Here is a 17110-nt window from a genome sequence, read left to right as displayed (position 1 = left end):
ACGATTCCTTATGCAATGTCTGTCCGAATGTCCTTTTAAAGCCCTCAATAGACTGGTCTATTATTTTTACTTGTAATTTTCATTTTTTTTTTTTTTATGGCCTTAAATTCTATTCATTTTTTTTTTTCCTTTTGGTTATTTCTGTTCAGACCTCCTCACCTGATTCTTCCAATGAGAACTCTCCAGTCAGCCCTCCAGATGAGCAGGGACAAGGGGATGCACCTCCCCCACTCGAAGATGAGGAACCCGGTTTTCCTCACACTGACCTGGCCAAGCTGGATGACATGATCAACAGGTATTTTTTATTTTTATTTTCCTTTTTTTAATTTGTATTCTTGTAGCCTATTTTTAAAGCATTTTAAAAAGTGTTTATGCATAAAAGGGCTTTTCAACCAATAACCTATCCACATGAGGAGTAGTTGAATCAGAGATTGGTGGGAAAACCCCTTATAAGGATTTGTCTTGGACAACTTGAATTCCAGGATCCTATATCGGAACTCCCACAGTGATGATTGGACGGCACCCTGTGCATGTGCTCTCCTTTACATCCAGGGTCCCACACCTATCTGACATTGATGGCATATACTAGTGATATGCCGTCAATGTCCCAGATGGGCCAACCCTGTTAATGAATATCATAAGGGGTACTCACACTCAGAAACCCCACTATGTATTAGCCAGAATTGGGAGCTCCAGGAATGGTTGTTGCTCTGGCAGGCCCGTCTAGGTCATGTATCACATAGTTGCCCATTCATTTGAATGCCTGCGTGTAGTGCTACAATTTTCATAGCCAGCCACCACTGTTTGCTGGATTTCAGAAGCTGGAGCTGTAGTAATCAGCTGGAATTGCAATTCAGAAAGCAAATGGTTTTTATGTTTTTTATTTGTAATGACCCAATATAAAGAATAAATGACAGAAGAATATTTTACATGCATACCTAAATGTTTCTTTTCTGAACAGCCAAGATGAATTTAGTTTGATTTCGGTAAATGATGTGGACTTCTTTCTTCTAGACCTCGCTGGGTTGTTCCAGTTTTGCCGAAAGGTGAATTAGAAGTTCTTTTAGAAGCTGCTATTGATCTTAGTAAAAAAGGTATGTTATGTGCAGCAGAATTGAAAAGCATAGTCTTGCCATCTCATAATAGCTTTCAGTTGACACAGTAATGCTACAAGTTCCACCTGTTCTATGAATGCTTATTCTGTAGTCAAAGACATATTATTATTATTTTTTTGTTTGTTTGTTCCTTTAACTTAGGCCTTGATGTGAAAAGTGAAGCATGCCAACGATTTTTTAGAGACGGTCTAACGATATCCTTTACCAAAATTCTCACTGATGAGGCAGTGAGTGGCTGGAAGTTCGAGATCCATGTAAGTGTACAGTGCTTTTAATTCTAATAAGTTTATTACCTCCGTTCTTAATTTGACTGGGAATTACTGATTTATGAAGAGAGGCAACCATATAAAATACGTCTCTCTGAACAGCAGCTGCAGTGGTCTGCAAGGTTGTACCTTCAAAATGAAGGGGGGGGGGGGGATAAAAGTACCTGCCAACTGAATGCAAAAAAAAAATGAATTTCTCCAACCTAGTTGGCGCAGTCATATGGCATTATGTTGGTTATTCTAAAATTATGACTGCAGTCTTTCTTTTAACCGCTAGGTCAGGGATGCTTAACCTGTGGCCCTCCAGCTGTTGCAAAACTACAACTCCCATCATGCCCTGCTGTAGTCTGATAGATGTAGGCAGTGTGGGCATGCTGGGAGTTGTAGTTTTGCAACAGCTGGAGGGCCACAGGTTCGGCATCCCTGCGCTAGATAATTTCTAAATGCCCAGCGTTGCAGGCTGTGTATCACTGCAATTTATACTTTAGTAAATTTAATTGTTCGCTGCTATCCAGCACATTATCTATTTCCTCAAATTAACTTTGCCTAAAAGGATGTATTAAAGAGGACCTTTCACCAGGAAAAAGTATCTAAACTGACTATACCGACGTGTAGAGCGGCGCCCAGGGATCCCCCTGCACTTACTGTTATCCCCGGGCGCCGCTCCGTTCTCCGGTTATAGCCTCCGGTATGTTCCTAGTTAGGCTCCACCCAGGGGAACTTAGGCTCCACCCAGGGGAACCTGCCGGCGTCTTTCTCCTATGCTGTAGCGCTGGCCAATCGCAGCGCTCAGCTCATAGAATTTTTTTTCTCGCCCAATTTCCTTGGGGGACACAGAAGACCTTGGGTATAGCTCATCTCCCTAGGAGGCGTGACACTAAGTAAGAACTGTTAAGCCCCTCCTCCACAGCTATACCCTCAGCCTGGAGAGAGAGACTGCCAGTTTTTGCTTAGTGTCCAAGGAGGCAAGACACTCCCTGCTACTGCAGGGCTGTTTTTCTCCTGTTTGGTTTTTAGTTTTGATTTTTGCTTTTTGCTTTTGTCTTTTTCTTCAGATCATCAGGGACAACAGAGTCGCACTAGACCTCTCTGTTTCTCCCGGGGTCGAGCTGCGCCAGTGCCGGTCATCCGCACTGCTGCCTCCCCCACAGAAGGCAAGGTGGACCAGGGCAGCCCAGCTCCCCTGCATCCCGCCAGCGCAAGGGTCGCCCGCACGCCAAGTCCCTCTTCCAGCGTCCTGCCACTACGGTGCCAGTAGCTGAAGGGGCGACCCTGCTGGAACGGACCGAGGGTGAAGACGGCTGTGGTAAGAGAGAGGCTTCTCCAGCCCTACGTTCCCCTCATTCCCTCCCCGGTCTCCTGCGTGCTGGACCCCCATACTGGTCCCTGCTGGACCCTGAGGTGTCGTTGGGAACAGCCATTTTCTGGCTCCAGGGCTGTCTCTCATATCCAGCTGTTGCCCAATAATCATATAGCCCCACACCACCACCATACTGGTGACCGCGGGGCGACTATACACTGCCCCTTCATAGGGCATTGCACAGGGGTGAGCAATGGATGGCTGTGGAGGAATTCTGCTTTAGGACCGGAGACCCGCTCCTAGCTGCCTCTGACACAGGGGTTATGCCGGCCCTCCCCCTTACCGGTCGCAGATTCAGTACAGGGGGCCCTCGCTGACTGCCCTGTCCCTCCTCCACGGGCGCCGTTAGGGCAGGGGGTGCAGTGCTGGACTTCAGGGTCCCCCCCCCCCCGCCCTCCTTACCGGTGTCTAGGGCCAAGGGCCCGCTCCAGAAGCTGCCGGCTCCAGAAGCTGCCGGACGCAAGGCCCTCACTGCCTGCATGTACTGAGCGCGATGCTCCAGCAGGCCCCGGCTGACTGTTGAGGCTTTTGGTCGGCCAGGAGCCGCAAACTTTTGACCCAGGCTTCGGCCTGCTCGGCCGCAATCCGGCCCTTTGTCTCGGCCGGCCCGCGGGGTGGGCACCCGCGGCCGTTAGTGCATGCGTCTGCCGGCTCCCGGCCGGGTGCCGCAAACCTTTGACCCAGGCTTCGGCCTGCACGGCCGCAATCCGGCCCTTTGTCTCTGCCGGCCCGCGGGGTGGGCACCCGCGGGCCGTTAGTGCATGCGTCAGCCGGCTCCCTCCCGGTCCCTGGCCGACCGCCGGTACTCCCGGTCGGCCGGGCGCCGCGAAAATCTAGGCCCCGGCTTCTCGGCCTACTAGGCCACAAACTTCCAGCCTCAGTTGGAGGGGGCGGGAACTTCTCGCGGCGCGAATTCTTCCCGCCTGGAGGTCCCCCGCCCCCAGGGGATCGCAGCGCCGCCCCCTAGGCCGGATGTTTTGTTAACCTGTTGGGTACCGGCCACCAGGGGCCGGCTCCCATCTAGAGGACACCCTCTATGTTCTGGGCTTCCTGGTGGGCCTGTGTGAGATTGTGCCCCTGTATGGTGGCCCCTTTTTTGCCTCAGAGTGGCTGTGTTTTTAAAAAAAAAAAAAAAAAAAAAAAAAGTTAATAAATAACGGAATGGTTGCGCAGGACGCTGCAGCCTGATGCAGTAGTGCTGGCCGCACGCTATGCCCCCCTTCCGTAGGCGGCATGTTGCGCTCCTCTGCTGCGGTTCTGGCCAGCTACATGTTCCCCTTCTAGGCGGACCCTTGCCATCTCCCGGGATGCGGCGCTGACCAAAGGCAGGCGCCCCGTCTATAGGCAGAACGTCGCCTCTCCAGTTACAGGTTGGCCATGTGCATCACTCTCACTGGATTTAATGCCGGACAGGTGCATGACCCCCTTCTGGGGCAGAAGAATTGCACTCTCACCAGATACGGTGCTGGCCATGTACATGACCCCTCAAGGAGCACGGCACTCTCACTGGATTCCTGCCGGCCATGTGTGTATCCCCCTTCTATGGCGGTACGCTGCACTCTCACTGGGTTCGCTGTCGGCTATGGGTATAAAACATGTGCACGTCCCCCTTCCATATGCGGAACACTGCACTCATTGGGTTCACTGCCGGCCATGTGCACGTCCCCCTTCCATAAGCGGAACGCTGCACTCTCAATGGATTCGCTGCCGGCCTTGTGCATGACTCCCTTCCATAAGCGGTAGGCTGCACTCTCATTGGTTTCGCTGCCAGCCTTGAGCATGCCTCCTTCTCTCGGGCGGCATACATACTCTTCCTGGCTGGGGTTGTTCTCTCGCGGTAGGTTGCTGGCCACGTGCTTGACCCCCTTCCATGGCGGGGTGCTTGCACTCTCACCGGATCCGCTGCCAGTCATAGGCATGGCCCCCCCCCCCTTCCTTGGGCGGTGTACCGCACTCTCGCTGGCTTTGCTGCCGGCATGGGCATGCCTCCTCTCCTCAGGCGACATACATGCACCTTCACTGACGGTGTTTGTTCTTGCGCCAGTACGTTGCTGGCCATGTGCATGGCCCCGTCCGTGGCGGGGTGCTCGCGCTCTCCTGGGATGCGATGCTGCCGTGTGCGGTTCATTGCACCCTCACCGAATACGTTGCTGGCCAGGAGCATGGCCCTCTAAACATGGGTGCGCTGCTTGCACTTCCTTTAGAAACGGTGCTGGCCTTGTGCATGACCACTTCTCGTTCCGTGGGCGGTAATTTGCGCGCTCATGAGATTCACGGCTGTCCTTCTATATGCTGTACTGGACGTTCCCCTTTCATTGGCGAACTACTCGTTGCACTCTCACAAAATTCGGTGTTGGGTGGATTATTGCACAATAATTTAATGCCCGGATAATCCTGTGCATGCCCTTCCCCCTTCACTAGGTCCTTTGGTGCGGGCCTTTGCACTCTTGCCGTCTGCAGAGTTTGCCAGGTGCTTTTCTCCCCCCTTTTCTGGGCGGACTGCTTGCGTTCCATAGCATGCCCCCTGTACTAGCCTTGTGCATAACTCCCTTTCGGGTTGCACTTGTACTTCCATGGATACTGTGGGATGCTTGGCTGTGCGCTCTGTGCGTTGTTTGGGCCGTGTTTGCCTTCTCCTCCCGTGGGTGGGTTGGCCTTCTCGCTGCCTGCGGTTTGCTAGTACGTATGCCTCCCTTCCTCCTGCGACATACTTTTTTCTCTTGGGGTGAGGCTGCTTGTCGCTAGCTTTGCACTCTTTTCTGAAGAGGTCATTCTGTCCACCTGTATGAGCCTAAGGTGTTGTCCAACACACAACAAATGAATGCCCAATGTATTCACCGCTGTATAACTTGTATATATGTAGACGGGCTCTGCTGGCTCGCTACTGCACCGAGCTGGGTGGCACTCATTCTCTGGTGTGGTCCCGTTGTGACTGCACCAGCCATGTTCATTGGCCCTTCCACCTGGGGGGTGTTCGGGGTACCTTGATGCGTACCCGTTCGTCCTCCCGTGACATTGCTTCCCCGCGCAAGCCGTCGGGTCAAGAGCGTTGTCTTGGCGCCTTCTGCACTTCAGTCTGATCTGCTACCAGGAACAGACCGCTCCTCTCGGGTAGGGTCACCCAACTTCTCTTGGGTGCTCGTCTATCCAGGTCTGAGGGACCTCCACTTTTGGGTTCTTCAGGGTTTTCGCCTTCTGCGAGGCGATCTGCAGGTCGTCTCACAGAGTAGCAGGTATTCGGCTTTTGAACTGTCCTGTGGCTTCCCTGTTTGCCATTCCTCCTTTCGGTTTGGAGGGTGTTATGCCGGCCTCTGTCTCGACTGCTTTTCCTCGCTGGCTCGGTTGTTTTGGCTTCCTCTCTGAGTTTGTCACTCCGAGGTGGCTTCTGCACCGGCCAGGCCTCAGAGGCTGTTTTCGTCATTGCCCCCTCCCCTTCGGGGGTGAGCATGGTTGTTCATTTGGATGGTTCCGGGGGTTACTTGTGGTCTCGTACCGTCTCCCTCGTTTTCGCTGGCAGTACTAGCTGTGTGCCTGTTTGCCAGGCCTATTGCGTTCTGTCCTCCCGCTGGGTGCAGATTGCCTTTCCATTCTGGGCATATGGTCCTGCTGGACTTACCTTTTCGGTAACTTGGGAGGACTACCCTTCGGTCACGGTTGTCCTTGACTTTCCCTCACCAGGACTGTAGAACTCCTTCCTGTGGTGGCTACGTCGACTTGGACTTTGGCCTGTCTTGTCCTGGCATCTGTCGGCTGCTGGGCGGACCCTTCCGGTTTCTTCCGTCTGTCCTTCTGCTCACCCACTCCGGTTGGATACGGGACTATGTTGTTCGGGGGCCGACGGGAGTTTTCTTCCGACCCTTGGGCCGTGTTACTGGTCTGCGCCTGATCACATTGGGTTTTTTTCCCGCTTGCCAGGCGATTCCTGCGAGCGCGCTGGTGTTCGCTCCCGACTGTGCTTCGTCCGGGTTCGGTTGTCGGACTTAGGGTTCTTGACTAGGTTTTGTGGTAAGTGGGGCATTCCCCCACTCTGCTTTCTCTCCCTTGGTTCTGTCTTTCTCTAGTCCGGCCTGACCCTGGGACTGGGACTCTGTTACTGAAGTGTCAAGTGTCGGCGCTGTCCTTTCCCTTGCAGCGTTTTCTGGCCCTCCTGGGCCTGTCATGACCTTCTTCCACAGAGTGGCTCTTGGTTCCTCTGTACCGTTCCCTGGTACCGCCCTGGGAACTACACACTGAGCTCTTGGCGCTCCACTCTTTCCCTTGGTGCCGTTGTAGAAGTTCTCCCTACTCCTGCTGTCCTGTACAGTTGTGTTTTCTGTTGCCATCATGTCTGATGGGTGGCCCTTCGTGTTCTGTGCCCTCTGTCCTTTTCCAGGACGGGGCTGTTTCTCCATCCCGTCCCTTCCTTCTGAGGGTGGTATCTGCCTTCTTATCTACGAGGCTTTGGTCATCCCCTTCCCGTCTCCGGGAACGGGCGCTTCACCGCTTGGAGATTGTTTGGTTTTGCAGTTGTTACTTGGAGATCTCCGGCTCTTGTCTGCGTTCGGTCTCTTGTGTTTCCAGGATGTCCGCGCAAAGAGTTGACGGCCTCCAGGGTGGCTTTCCTTCGCTCTCTGTGTCTATTGCTGTGGTTACCGCACCAAGGGCAGGGTTCTGCTTTTGGTGTCACCGTTCATTTCAGCCGGAGCGGTCGGTGCCTCCTGGGCCGGAGGCATAAGGCTTCGGCCATGCTTTTGTGCAAGGCGGTCGCTGGTCTTCCTTGCACACCTTACTGGGTTCTACAGGGTGCGCACTGGGGCTTCGGCGTCTGCTGCCTTGGGCCGCCTGGTCTGCAGGCGGCGGTTTCTTGATGCCTTCGGGTGCTTTGCCCTGGTGCTGTGGTCCCTCCCCTCTTGGACTGCTATTGAACGTCCCAAGGTCTTCTGTGTCCCCCAAGGAAATTGGGCGAGAAAACGAGATTTTTGTATAACTTACCAGTAAAATCTCTTTCTCGCTCTTTCCTTGGGGGACACAGCACCCACCCATTCTTTGTTTCCGAGTTTGTTTTACCCGTTGGGTAGTTGGCTTGTTGGCTCCACTTTTGGACTTTGCCTTTTCTCACTACTTGGACACGCAACTGGCAGTCTCTCTCTCCAGGCTGAGGGTATAGCTGTGGAGGAGGGGCTTAACAGTTCTTACTTAGTGTCACGCCTCCTAGGGAGATGAGCTATACCCAAGGTCTTCTGTGTCCCCCAAGGAAAGAGCGAGAAAGAGATTTTACTGGTAAGTTATACAAAAATCTCGTTTTTTCTTTTTTTTCAGTCATGCATAACAGGAAAAAAAAAAACTAAAAAAAAACTGAACCATTATTTGTGCCCATAGAAATGTATTAGGATGGAGCGAAACAGAATGCCTCTTAAAGGTTTCCGTTTAGTATTCAGTGATACCTCTGTTATAACAGAACACTGTAACGGAATTTCTAACACTAATGCAAAGGTGTATTTATGAAGAGAGGTTATGTTCCCTTTTAACAAGATTGTACACACTTGTTACCCTTTTACCAACATTTATCACCTGTCCATAGGATATGGGAATTCTGACCGCTGGAACCCCACTAATCAGGAGAACGGGGGTCCACTGTCTGAATAAACTAGGTAATGTGCATGCACAGCCAACACTTTTTCACTTCTGGAAAAGATGGCAAATCGTTAGTTATGCAGGCTGCATTCACACAGTTCTTGTTCTAGTGATTGGGGGCCCAGCAGTCAGACGTCCAGAGATCACCTCTTCTTTTGAGTGGAATAGCCTGGTCATTCATTTATTAGGATTTATTTTTATTTTTATTATGAACAGAGGTGTATTATTAACAACACTCATCGCCTTGTGGAACTATGTGTGGCCAAGCTTTCCCAGGATTGGTTTCCTCTTCTTGAGCTTCTTGCTATGGCCTTAAATCCTCATTGTAAATTTCATATCTACAATGGTACACGTCCATCAGAGACAGTTCCCGCTGGTGTCCAGCTAGCAGAAGATGAATTGTTTGCCCGTCCTCCTGACCCACGATCTCCAAAGGTGAGTGACATCTGGCATGTCATGAGCTGCAGTTCTGGCACTCATCTGTTTCTTTTCTACTATGAAAGTTGACATTGATATGTTTTCATTTTTCTTTAATGCTACTTTGAGTTCTTCTTAGGATTAGGGTACTTTCACACTAGCGTTATTCTTTTCCAGCATTGAGTTCCGTCCTAGGGGCTCAATACTGAAAAAGAACTGATCAGTTTTATCCTAATGCATTCTGAATGGAGAGCAGTCCGTTCAGGATGAATCAGTTCAGTCCCTCTTCCATTTTTGGGACAGTTTTCTCTCCGGCCCAAAATACTGAACACCTGCCGGAATGCTGGATCTGGCATTAATTTACATTGAAGTGTATTAGTGCCGGATCTGGCATTAAGTGATATGACAAAACGGATCAGGCTTTCCAGTCTGCGCATGCGCAGACCTTTTAAAAATGTCAAAAAAATGAATATTGGATACGTTTTTCCGGATGACACCGGAGAGACTGATCCGGTATTTCAGTGCATTTGTCAGACAGAACTGCCTGCTGGAATCCTCTGCCACACGTGTGAAAGTGCCCTTAAGCTATATGTCCTTTGTAAAAATTGTGCTTGATAAAAGTTGTGTTACTACTAAGAGACTGTCCCAGTTTGTATATTAGATTACCAGTGATTTTGTTTTCTCAACTGCCCCAACTGCCTTTTTGTAAATGTGTATAAAAGTTCAAGTAATTGGTGAAATCAAGATATGTATGTTTCACTTATGTAACTAATATTCTTCTTTTTTGTTTGAAGGGTTGGTTAGTAGATCTCATAAATAAGTTTGGCACGTTAAACGGGTTCCAGATACTGCATGATCGCTTTATGAATGGCTCCGCATTGAATGTTCAAATCATTGCAGCTCTCATAAAGTAAGTAAAACCTGTACCCCTGTGTTTTTGTGTTGTAGCTTTAGGCCACACTGATAGTAAAAGTGTTACATAGCAGAGTAGTGAAGCAGAATTACACGTTTCTCTATAGGAGGCAACTTAGACCTCCGCTATGTTCCTTTAATTTGCTTTTAGAATGAGGATCAGTTTGATACTGGTATTATGTAATTATTCATATACAGTCTGCAGTGACTTTTGCTACTGTCTGTGTTTTTGGTAGGATCCCATACAATTCATGCATATTTCACAGATGACCTTCATTGTAAAAATGTATGTTTTTTTGTGTCAGAGGTGGATATTTTAGTTAGTGGAACTGGCAAAACGTCTTAAATCTCTGTACCATTTGACCTGGTTTTAAAAAGGGTTTCTTTTCTCCCCTGTAGGCCATTTGGACAGTGCTATGATTTTTTAACTCTCCACACAGTCAAGAAATACTTTCTTCCAATTATAGAAATGGTTCCTCAGTTTCTAGAAAATTTAACAGATGATGAATTGAAAAAAGAAGCCAAGAACGAAGCCAAAAACGATGCTCTCTCCATGATAATAAAATCCCTTAAAAACCTAGCTTCTCGTGTTCCAGGGCAGGAAGAAACTGTCAAAAATTTAGAAATTTTTAGGCTTAAAATGATACTTAGGTAAGTTGTTGGTTGATGTCGAAAAGAGATTTTTCTGTGCTTTAAATTGTGGTGATATCAGTCCCTGTATCCATCTGTTTTATGTTATTCATAATTAGCAGTAGTGCATGAATTTGAAGGCGCTCTCCTAAAAGGACAACTCCTTATTGTACAGTGGATACAAAATGAGATCTGGTGGGACATGGATGCATACAGGTTCAGTATAGTATCCTGCAGCACATGTGCCCACAGACTTTGTAGCTGGGCCTGTAGATCCTGTCCACCCTTAGGTTGCTGAAGCTGTCATACCAACTGTATGACAATAAATACTTGATTATGGCTAATTGTGGGTGCCAAACAGGCCAAAGCAGTGTTGCAGTCTTCCAGAGACATTCCTAGCAAACCCTTGAGGTGTTGGTGAGCATTGTCCTGCTGAAGAATGCCGGTTGGAAGCTTTGCCATGAGAGGCACCACATGTGGCTGCAGGATGTCCTGCACTTATCACGGAGTTGTTAGTGTCCCTGTTATCACTACTAGGGGTGACCCACTGTCATATATGATCACCCCCTGAATCATCACACCAGCAATTGGGGTGGTGTTGCTCTACAGCAGTGGCAGGATTGAAGTGTTCACCAGTCCTCAATATGGGATCCCAAACAGAACCTGCACTAGTCGCTAAAGGCGATATGGTTCCAGTCTGTAGCAGTCAAGGTTTCTCATTCACAACACAGCTGCAAACAAAGGAGACAGTGGCTGGCTGGACATATAATGTGTGCCATGACACCACATTCCTTTTGTGGCGCCACCTATGTTTTGATAGTGGAAACAAAACTGTGTGGGCTGCTTGTGTTTGTCAGTGGATCAAATCAAATGAACCTCTCTACTCTGGTGGTCCATCGCTATGTGTGCATACTCTCACATAACCACTACTCCTCCAAACAGCTAGATTAGAACATCCTAGATGGCAGGCAGTTTGTCAAATGACCATCCTTCTCTCAGTACAATGGTGCGCCCCCTCTGTCTGTCAACTGGGCAAAACATCTTCAAGTGCATCATAGCGGTAGTTGTAGCAATCATGATCATTCACCAAAAGGTACACTGCCCAAAAGTAGCCACTGAGGGCCCTTCTATATATATCTATATCTATATATATATATATATATATATATATATATATATATATATATATATATATATATATATATATATATATATATATATATATATAATGAAGAAAATCCGCAGCACTCCTCGAAGATGGCGCTCACTCGGCCCTCACCGGCTAACAACGGCTCTGTTAGCCGGTGAGGGCCGAGTGAGCGCCATCTTCGAGGAGTGCTGCGGATTTTCTTCATTGTTTTACGTCTCGAATCGAGGGACCACCGCCGGCACCACACAGCTACGGCTGAGTAAAACGACAGGAGTGCTGCCTGAAACTTCTTTTATGGATATATATATATATATATATATATATATATATATAGCAGCCCTCTTGTGCTGAGACCCCGTTTTTGTCTGGTCATTGAGTGTACTTTTCTTCAGGTGCTGGCTATAAGAGCTACGGCCATATCCACGCTTCATGCTGTTTTAGAGAACTTGTCTAGTTTGGACATGCCCTTAAGTTCTTCACTCCATGCAAGCAGGTGCCAGACCAGTAGTCTGTGTGGCATCTGGCTGTTTCCAAACCTGTGTCTGGCAGTAGACACTCTTTCCATTCTTTATAAGGGTCATTGACCAGCTTTGTTAGATCAAGCCACGTATCCAGTCCATGTGTAGTCCTCTTCAGTTGAACATGCATCTTGCAGCTTTATGAGGTACAGGGAATATAAATTTGAAACTTTAAGGACCATCATAGACTGTAGTGTTAGTCAGCTCTTGATATTTTTTGATGAGTTTACCTCTGCGATATAAATGAAATGTTGTGTAAAATTAACCTTTTGTTAATGTAATTTCGTTCTAGGTTGTTACAAATTTCATCCTTTAATGGAAAAATGAATGCACTTAATGAAGTCAACAAAGTTATATCAAGCGTCTCATACTATACGCACAGACATGGCAATCCAGAAGAGGAGGAGTGGTTGACCGCAGAGCGGATGGCAGTAAGTTCAACTTTTAGAGTTTGTGTTATCAAACCAAATGTAAAGTATAAGGGCTCTTTCACACGAGCAGATGCCGTGCTGGAAAGAGAGCCAAGCCCCGTTCCGGACAGCAGAGACATGGAGCATTAACATGATTTAAATGTTCTGTGCCTTTCTGATCTTTTTACTACAAAATCAGAGTGAAATAAAGTTATCACTGTGATTTTGTAGTAAAAAGATCACAGAAAGGCACAGAGCGTTATCAATCGTGTTAATGCTCCGTGTCTCTGCTGTCCAGAGCGTGGCTTGGCTCTCTTTCCCGCACAGCATCTGCTCGTGTGAAAGAGCCCTGTAATTACTCTCCACTGCCACTTCAAACTATACAGCGTGTAGGTAAACATTGACGAGCGCTCGAAGGCCTCTTTCACACGGGCGAGATTTCTGCGCGGGTGCAGTGCGTTGCGTGAAAATCACACAATGTGATTTTTCACGCAACGCAGGCCCTATAGAAGTGAATGGGGCTGCGTGAAAGCAAGTGCGGATGCTGTGCGATTTTCACACATGGTTGCCCAGAGATGATCGGGATGGGGACCCAATCATTATTATTTTACAATATAACATGGTTATAAGGGAAAATAATAGCATTCTTAATACAGAATCCTTAGTAAAATAGGGCTGGAGGGGTTAAAAATAAAATAAAAAATAATTTCTCGTGCTTTTTTCCATTGGGGGACACAGACCATGGGTATAGCTTAGAGGTATTAGTAGGAGGGACACTATGCAAATGAAAGAGCTCCTCCTCCTCGGGCTATACCCCCAGACTCCACCAGGAGGAACTCAGTCTTTGCTTAGTGTCTGGTGAAGGAGGTTGACACTCTCTGATTCTACTCCTTTTTGTTATTTTTATTCTAGATGGGGACACAGGTCGGCATGGCGCCTTCCTGGTCCCCCGTGGAGTGCCCGCCGCCGTCTTTGGGACGTTGCCTGGCTGCCTCCATTTCCCCCCAAGAAGATAAGTGGATCCGGGCTCGACCTGTTAGCTCCGGCATCCCACCAGCTGCTGGGACGCCTGCTGCCTACCCTCCTCCAGAGCACTGTTCTCCTGGATTGGAGTCAGAAGTCTGAAGAGGCGCATCCCTGCTGGTCTGGACATCGAGGGAGCATGCTGAGCAGATAAGTGTTGCCCAATCCCTCCCCCTCCCTCTGTGTCTATTTGTCTGTGGCTACCTGGGTGAACTTGAAGAAGGATCCTGATGGGGCACTTTCTTCATTTTGGCACTGGAGTACTGGCATCTCTTCCCCCTTAACTGTGGGCTTCAGCGCTTCTCTCGTCGGGCCTTGGCTGCTGCGCTCCCTCAGCGCCCGCCGGCAGGCCGCTCCTCCACGTGGTGTTTGTTTAAATCACGCGCGCGCTTATTTCCGCGCGCGTGCGCATATTTTCGCGCGTGCGCTTATTTTCGCGCATATTTTCGCGCGTGCGCTTATTTTCGCGCATATTTTCGCGCGTGCGCTTATTTTCGCGCATATTTTCGCGCGTGCGCTTATTTTCGCGCATATTTTCGCGCGTGCGCTTATTTTCGCGCATATTTTCGCGCGTGCGCTTATTTTCGCGCATATATTCGCGCGTGCGCATATTTTTCGCGCGCTTTTTTCGCGCCATAATGACGCGTTCGGGGAGGCGGAGCCTCGGCATGCCGCTCTGACTCTCCTTACACCGGAGACTCTGTTTGCTCATGGCCGTGCAGCTCCTCATCACTCTACTCCGTTTTGTGCCAGGCAAGCTGGTAGCTCAGTGGTACTGCTGCTGCTGCCCCATGTCCAGGCTTTCTGAGTTCAAAGCCCCTTTCAGCCTTCAAAAATTGTTTATATTATTCTAGATGGGGACACAGGTCGGCATGGCGCCTTCCTGGTCCCCCGTGGAATGCCCGCTGCCGTCCTTGGACGCTGCCTGGCTGCCTCCATTGCCCCCCAAAGAAGACAAGTGGATCCGGGCTCGACCTGCAGCTCCGGTATCCCACCAGCTACTGGGTCTCCTGCTGCCACCCTCCACCAGAACACTGCACTCCTGGACAAGGAGTCAGAAGCCTGATGAGGTGCATCCCTGCTGGTCCTGGAGTCGAGGGAGAAGTTTTGCAGGAGAAGTTCTGCAGGAGCAGATAAGTATTACCTGCATCCCTGCCTTACCCCCCTCCTCCACCCCTCCTCCACGTCCCTGGGGGCCTGCGGTCCCCGCTTGGGCATCTGCCATGTCCAGCGCGGCCGCTAAATTGGTCTTAGTCGCCAAGGCAACCATGTCCTTTAATCCTGTGGCGCTAACGACTCCATCTCTCTCAGTGGTCCCCACAGTGGGTGACTGACTACGAAGAGGCAGCGTGAGCGGCAGCATCCCACCTCGGATGTCTCCGTCTCTCCACCCACCTCACCTCGCCGGTGGCGCTTGCGGACTGCTCTTCCCCCTCCCTAGGGAGAGTAATCCGAAGGAGAATTATCCGGCTCGGACGAGCCAGGTCCTTTTTGGACTATAGGGCATTTTCAAATCCTGTGACGCCAACCACCTCTCTAAGTGGTTTTCCACAGAAGACGCCCGACTACTAACAGGGAGAGTGAGCAGCAGCATCCCTCCTCGGATGGCTCTGGCTCTCCCCCCCCCCCCCCCCTCGTCTAGAGGCGCGTTCGGGCGACTCTCCCCTCCCTTAGGGAGCGCAAGTCTGAAGGAGAATTTCCGGCTCTGATTAGGTCATGGAGCGGGACCCCTCGCCTAAGCTCTCCACCAGGGTGGCTGACTTAGTGGTGACTGTCCGAGACACCTTTATTCTCCAAGGGGATTCTCCTCCTTCCACTGGTCAGGAGTTCCCCCTTTTTCCGTCCAGGCAGTCGGAGACTACCATGTTCCCGGTCCATGAGGGATTTTTCCGCGGTCATGTCCAGGGCCTGGGGTGGTCTTAATAAGGTTCTCGACCACCCAGCGCATGAATATACTTTCCTTTCCCTGCTGACGGCGAGGAGAGGTGTCTCCTCCCCCTAAGGTGGATCCTCCGGTGGCCGGATTAGCCAATTATGTGGCCCTTCCTGTCTTAGTCAGTTCCTCTTTCCAGGATGCTGTAGACAGACGCATAGACTCTCTTCCAGGTCCTTTTTTCGCTGGCAGCGCGTCCCTGTGACCTACCTTTCACTCAGCAGGGGTAGCCAGTGCTCTCTCGGTGTGGTTACAACACCACCACCAGGAACTGGCGGTACGAGATGCGGCTACTAACACACTGGAGTTGGTTCTCCAGATGTCTCAGGCTTCTAAGATTCTTTGCGAAGCTTCTAGGGACATTGTTTCCCTCTTTGCCCGCAGGTTGGCCATCTCTGTCACTCAGCGCGAAGAGATTTGATTGAAGGTGTGGGATGCTGACGCCTCCACCAAGCGTTCCCTTGCTAATCTCCCCTTTGGGGTTTCCAGACCTTATGGGGATCAGCTGGACGAGTTCATCTCTGCATGCCTTTTGCCATTTCTCATCTGGTAGGCCGTCGCCTGCTTCCTCCGCCGGGGGTCTCAGGTCGCCCGCAAAGAGCCCTTCCTTTGCACCAGCCTTCCCGGCACTAGAGGGCCCAGTCAGCCCGCCCTGCTGCTCCTAGGCCTATCACATGTCCCGATTGCGGAATCCCACCATCGATTCCTGCGCTTCGCCATTATGGGTCGACACTGTCAGTTTGTCGCCCTTCCTTCGGGTTGGCGACCACCCCGCGGGTCCTTGCCACGGTCCTGGACCGCTCATGGCGCTTCTTCGTACCAGGGGCATTCCTTTGCTGCCCTATCGGGACGATATCCGGATAGAGGCCCCCCTCTCTACCGCAGACCACGGACAGCGTCCGGATCACTGTTCAGACCCTGGAACGGTTCGGCTGGCTGGTAACTTTCCCAAACTCCTGCCTCTTCCCGTCCCAGAGGCTCTCCTTCCGGAGGGTGATTTTGGACACCTCGGCTGCCTAAGTATTCTACCAGCCTTCAAGTCCTCCCAGGTCCAGGGGGCAGTGTCGCATCTGCTGCGCTCCCCGTGCCTCTCCATTCGGGAATACTTGCAGGTCCTGGGTCTTATGGTAGCCTCTTTCGAGGCCTTCCATATGCCCAGTTTCACACTCGCCTGGCGCAACAGGAGATCCTTTACCTTTCAGCGGGTTCGGGCAGCTCTCCCTTGGTGGCTGTTCCCAAAGAACCTGAGGTCGGGGAGTTCCTTTCTCGCATTCTCCTGGACGATCGCCGCCACCGATGCCAGCATCCTGGGTTGGGGGGGCGTTTTCCAGTCTCGCACGGTTCAAGGAATTTGGTCGGCGGCAGAGTCTCGCCTTCCAATCAACTTTCTGGAACTGAGGGCGATTTTTTCCGCTCTCTCTCTCCTATTGGACCTCTCTCCTTGCGGGCCTCCCAGTGCGGGTTCAAACGGGCAATGCCGCGGCCGTGGCCTATATCGACCATCAGGGCGGGACCCGCAGCCGGATGGTGATGCAGGAGGTGAAGAGAATTCTGACGTGGGCGGAGACGCACGTTCCGGTGTTGTCAGCAGTTTGCATTCCAGGAGTGGACAACTGGACAGCGGACTTTCTAAGCCACAACACGGTGGATCCAAGCGGGTGGTCTCTGCATCCAGAAGGGTTCGAGGAAATCTGCCACAGATGGGACCGTCCGGATGTGGACTTAATGGCGTCCGGGTTCAACAACAAGATCCCAGTGGTCCT

The 17110-nt window shown here is 50.6% G+C and overlaps 1 protein-coding gene across 3 annotated transcripts in view; it reads left to right on the top strand.

Annotated features, from left to right (window-relative positions):
- USP9X (ubiquitin specific peptidase 9 X-linked) overlaps positions 1 to 17110 on the top strand; it is a 161511-nt gene that overhangs the window by 45178 nt on the left and 99223 nt on the right. For all 3 annotated transcript variants that reach the window (XM_044283617.1, XM_044283614.1, XM_044283615.1), the window contains exons 3-9: positions 150 to 295; positions 1015 to 1094; positions 1257 to 1369; positions 8571 to 8789; positions 9566 to 9681; positions 10083 to 10334; positions 12274 to 12412. In XM_044283617.1, the coding sequence (XP_044139552.1) occupies positions 150 to 295; positions 1015 to 1094; positions 1257 to 1369; positions 8571 to 8789; positions 9566 to 9681; positions 10083 to 10334; positions 12274 to 12412 (1065 nt within the window). The remainder of the gene's footprint in view (positions 1 to 149; positions 296 to 1014; positions 1095 to 1256; positions 1370 to 8570; positions 8790 to 9565; positions 9682 to 10082; positions 10335 to 12273; positions 12413 to 17110) is intronic.

This window comes from Bufo gargarizans, chromosome 3 (assembly GCF_014858855.1).
Source record: "Bufo gargarizans isolate SCDJY-AF-19 chromosome 3, ASM1485885v1, whole genome shotgun sequence".
Lineage (NCBI taxonomy): Eukaryota > Metazoa > Chordata > Amphibia > Anura > Bufonidae > Bufo > Bufo gargarizans.
The sequence above is the reverse complement of the archived record's forward strand: the minus strand, read 5'-3'. Positions and strand labels throughout refer to the sequence as shown.